Below are 5,296 nucleotides of genomic sequence, written 5' to 3'. Positions count from 1 at the left end.
AACGTTGTGCGTTCCCACAACTGTATCATTTGTTTCATGCGATTACGTTTTAAATGTCAGCGAGAAAATTGTACAAGAGGATTCGTGTTTTTACTACTGCTATCACAAGCAAACTACAATTATTACGATTGATATATTGACGTCATTAGTTCTTGAGATTAATATGAAATATGTATTGAGCTAGGAATGATTATTGCATTTTTACATTGAAAAACCAACATTTTCAATTACACTATTTAATATTATTATGATTAATTTTCAAATACTCAATTAACAGAAATAATACATTTTAAGTTTTATATGGTTGGAAGTCACATTATATTGTGTTTTGCTATTTCAGGATGATCAGATGAAGCGTCACGATCCGTGTTCAATACCATGTCAGATGTTATAATATCGTCGTTAATCCAGAGGTATGGTCACCAAAGAAAGATACACAATAGCTACCATGCTTTCTTAGGATATGCTACCCCACACAATATTTCGTTTTGAGAGGATTCGGAAGTTTATGTGACGTCATGGAGGAATGGGATAAAAATGTGGTAGAAATTTATTGTGTTCACAATGCTACACGTACTGTATGCAATAAAACTATATCGGATATGGAAAATGAAAAAGAGGGCAACATAGAAATTTGGACACCTGACGTCATACAACGTGTAGCTTCCATTGTAGTCATCATGGTGCTAACTCTGGTCGGCAACACCGTCATCATTATCATCCTCACTTGCAGTAGGTACAGAAAAAGGAATAGCCGTGTCAATATATTCATTATTAATCTGGCTGTTGGCGATCTGACAGTCTGTGTGGTAACTATGACAACAGAGATATTATTCGTCGCGTTTGGTGAATGGGTCCTAGGAGCTGCAGCGTGTAAGATTCTCACATACGTCCAAGTAGTGACATTAGCAAGTACCACTTTTATTCTCACTTCTATGGGCTTCGACCGATACATGGCTATCTGTCGGCCCCTGAAGTTCAGGAGTTCACACACAAGAGCTCGACGGATGATCATTATTTCATGGGCACTTGCGTTTATGTTCGCGATACCTCAGCTCCTCATTTTTGTGCAGACAATTGACGAGGAACTTCCGAATGGAGAGATTCAATATGGCTGCCGTAGTCAAGGATATACAGCAATGTGGCAACGGAAGATTTATTTCCTGTTCATGACGATGTATATTTTAGTAGTTCCTGCCATTTTATTATCCTACTGTTATGTAAACGTGGTGATAGTTGTCTGGAGACAAGGCAAGCTTATTACTGGTTCAAACACCTGTTCTTTACGGAAATCCATCGTCAATACTAGTGCAATACCAAGAGCTAAAATTAAGACCGTCAAGATGACATTTTGCATAATTATCAGCTTTATCGCTTGTTGGACTCCGTATTTTGTGACAACACTAACGAGGATATATAGTGATTACACATACAAGTTTTCTCCGTCAGTCATGGCTTTTGCCGAGACTTCAACTCTTTTACAAAGTGCTTTAAATCCACTCATATATGGATTTTTCAATATACAGATCAAACGAGGACTAATGGAGGTGTTTTGTCCAAGTAGGATTAACACAAGAGAACGTCATGAGATATACAATCATGCATCTGATTGTCTCACAGTGTCCGGGGATTTTAAGTGTACGAATCGTGGCATGCTCAAACTGAAGGATCCCACCTCTTCGTCAAGTAGCGGATCCTACGATAGGGGGCGCTCATCACACGGGTGCATTATTGCAGAGGCAAACACTAATGGATTTAAACTACGCGTACGTTTTCTGTCGAAAGAAAAGTTGTACATTCATGACCGTGTAAGTTATTCTCGTTGTTCAGCAAAGGAAAATGACAATGAACACATTACCTGTGATAGTGTTATGTAAATAGGTGATATATGACGTCATGTCACAAAGGTAAAAACACACTATTTTATATAGACGAAAGTACAACGTATGATCTTGGAAGAAAGCCATTTGAGATTTTGATACTGCAATTGCATAAGAAAAGTTTAGGTAGAACGTCATCAATACGCCATATCTTATTATAAATGGTGCTCAGGTAACATGACCATTTACGACGAAGTCTTTGTATTGGCTGATATCAAGTCAATGGATGGTGTCGATCAGGAATACAAACTGGTCAGTGATCTTATGTCATCGTGACGTCAGAAAAGACTGTGTAAGTGTTGATTGGTGTCATGTGTAGAAAACTCAACTTAGCACATCACAATCAATTGTTTATGCTTTGACGTGATATCTTATACATATGCATAGCTAATGAGATAACGTCCCGTATGACTGATCAGGTAATACAGAATTATTTGTACTATGACGTCACTATTTCATATCTTATCCACGTTTATGTAAAGACTACATAATATAATTTGCTAATTCACATCTGTTTATTTGCTGACGTAGGGATCGAAGAGTCGTAATACACAATAGTTTATTGGAAGGTGTCGATCAGGAATTTATTTAAATTTATAAATGATAATATATCATAATATATCTGATATATAAGTAATAAGTAGCTTTTAATGGAAAGCAAAAGATAAAATGTAAATCCGTAGAAAAGTCATTCATTGTTAAACCACTTACCTCTGTACATTCCATATTTCTAAGATGAGCAGTTTGACTGTTTTAACATAGAAAGGTTAGAAAGTACATGAACTGAATTGCCATTTCCATTTTACGTCTATTCTTATTCGTTTCATAAAAAATATTGGTATACATTATGTATGAACGATTTGTCCTTGTTCTGCCGATTCAGTTTGTACACCTTAAATGCAGTTAATCATCGCACAGATTCACCCTCTTGAGGCTTGTGAACTACACCATACATTGAACGTTATTGTGATTGATAATGGGGCCCATTGGAAGAATTTGACAGGACAGAAACATTCTGATGTTTTCAATAAACTGCTAAGATTGAGGGGCACAGATAAATGTTACCGGTGTACGACAACTTTGCCCCTTATACAGCGCGGATGAATCGTTTCAACGAAGATTCTGACTGGTTTGTCAAACATAACCCTTTTGCTCATATTGTTAATGGTGAACGAATAAAAAATGTCAATATTTTTTCTATATTCTTGATATATTGTTAATGTAAATATGTTCTCCAAATACGGGAAGTCAACCCAAGTCATCTATGTTTAATTACGTTTTTTGTATTTCAGAATTCTGTTTGTGAAAGATTTGTGTTTGATTTATCGAGGGGATCATGTGATTATAAATTTCTAATAACGCTACGCACATCAACTTTCACTTTTTACGAAAGTGATTAAATACTTTCATAATGGTTATTCAGTTAAGTTTCCCACTGAAAACGATATCATTTCGACGGCATACTATATTCTATACTGCACCGTACATGTTGAGATGTGAAATGGTGAAATTACTGAAGCTGTTTTGTTGCTGCTGTTAAAAATATTGAGGCTTGTTTTGAAACTGACGGCACACAATTTTCACAAATTGTATATTCTATGTTAATATTCCAGTGATATGTTTCTTTTCATATCTGCCTAGGCTAAATGTCTCGGGAAGAGTTCGTCTATAGTATGTTTGGGGTAAAGATATTGCCCAGACAACGCTTCATGAAAACTCTTCCCATGGGAAAAGTCATAAAAGTGCAATAGCCAAAATTAGGGGAATTGGATATTTCGCACAATGAATGAGATTCATGCAACAAGTCTAAACATGCTCCTCATACGATTTAGATTCCTCACGTGGCCTAAAAATATAGTTCCATCATTGAATACTTCTCGGACAAGGTCACACACTCTGATGAATTACTTATGTACTGTTTCCAATGTCTTTATTCAGTATACAAACCCCCGGAGAGGGTAAAAACCTACAATACAAACAAAGAGGTATTTGAGAATCTTATAAAATGGACAATATCACATAATTTTCTATGATATATGACTTATATGACTTAGGTCTGATTATCCTATAAACAATTACCTAAATAGCAGACGTAATCCCCACGTGCGTTACATGCTTACATTGATATTAACACTATAGCTCACTGGAGAAACAGTATATGGCTACACGGCCACATTAAACGTAGTTTTAAAACAACATAGGTTCAAAATATCATGTACAAACTCACAATATGGACTGTTACCCCATCAGCAGCGGCGAGTCCTTTCGCACGAGGAAAGTTTTCACCGGAAACTAATAACTAGAACATAAAATGATGTACGCCTCTCGCGCCAGTCAGAATTATAAAGGTGTAGCGACACCAACTGTCAATGTTACGTTACAATCTCTTAACTGACATGAATTGGGAAATGTCTACTTGGTCTGATATGCTAGTGTGCCTTGATAGCTGTTCCGTCTTTTCGTATTCAGAGTTATCTTCTCTTGTGAGTAGGTATTGATTGTTACGTCATTAGTTTGTGTGAGAAAATTACGTCGTTTTCTCAAAAATTGATGACGTTACTCTCTCAAACTAATGACGTTACAATCAATACCTGCTCACAAGATAAGATAACTCTGCAATACGAAAAGACGGAATAGTCGGAGACAATGACAGTGAGTTGGTCGAAAACTTCATCTAGGATATTATCTAATTCTCTTCATGACAGTTGTAAATTAAGTCGGGTTTTCTTATAGTAGATAACAGGACGCCCTTCCGGAATAATATGTATCATGACAAATGTTCGTATACTTAGTAACAGTGAATACCGATGAAGATAATTATATTCTTCCGTAGCAAAATACGGCTCAAATTAAACCCTCGGATTTATGACCAAACCACTGAGATTGGTTCCCGATACTTTATGTTATCCACAGACAATGTAAATACATACCAGATTTTGAAAGCCCAGTACGAATATGATAAGAAGTTCTCATTAAGTAAACATTTAGTTGAACAGTTTGGCTACCGGATAGTGTTGAATACCAATTTAAAAACAAGGTTTTAGGTCTACCGATTACATATTCATATAAAAGGCCGTGGGGTAAGAAAAGTATCATCACATTTCAACAATTTCAAACTGTTATACATAAATATTGTTGATCACCTTCCCGGTACTCTCGATGAGGGTGTGACAATACTTTGATTTGACCTTAATCTATATGACAGGGTGCCCGCAATAAGGATCAAACGCTTACCCCTCATGGACACCAGATCATATTACAATATATACTTGTACTCTTCAAGGATCTCCGTATACAGCTTACCTTTGTCCATATTTTATTTCAATGTCATCAATTTTGAGTAAGAAATACGTTTTTCCACTTCAGAATTAACTTTCTTTTTGGGGGGTTATTTTGACCTGCTCTATGCAATATAT

General features: G+C 36.1%; 1 protein-coding gene across 1 annotated transcript; it reads left to right on the top strand.

Moving 5' to 3' along the window:
- The first annotated feature begins 528 nt into the window (after positions 1 to 528).
- Positions 529 to 3,058, top strand: LOC110459966 (neuropeptide S receptor-like). The gene has a single exon (XM_021512542.1). The coding sequence runs from the start codon at positions 603 to 605 to the stop codon at positions 1,875 to 1,877; it is 1,275 nt and encodes a 424-aa protein (XP_021368217.1). The 5' UTR covers positions 529 to 602; the 3' UTR covers positions 1,878 to 3,058.
- The last annotated feature ends 2,238 nt before the right edge of the window (positions 3,059 to 5,296 follow it).

The sequence above is a fragment of the Mizuhopecten yessoensis genome, unplaced genomic scaffold, assembly GCF_002113885.1.
Source record: "Mizuhopecten yessoensis strain PY_sf001 unplaced genomic scaffold, ASM211388v2 scaffold10275, whole genome shotgun sequence".
NCBI classification, from domain to species: domain Eukaryota; kingdom Metazoa; phylum Mollusca; class Bivalvia; order Pectinida; family Pectinidae; genus Mizuhopecten; species Mizuhopecten yessoensis.
Note: the sequence above shows the minus strand (reverse complement) of the source record. Positions and strands in the feature narration are given on the sequence as shown.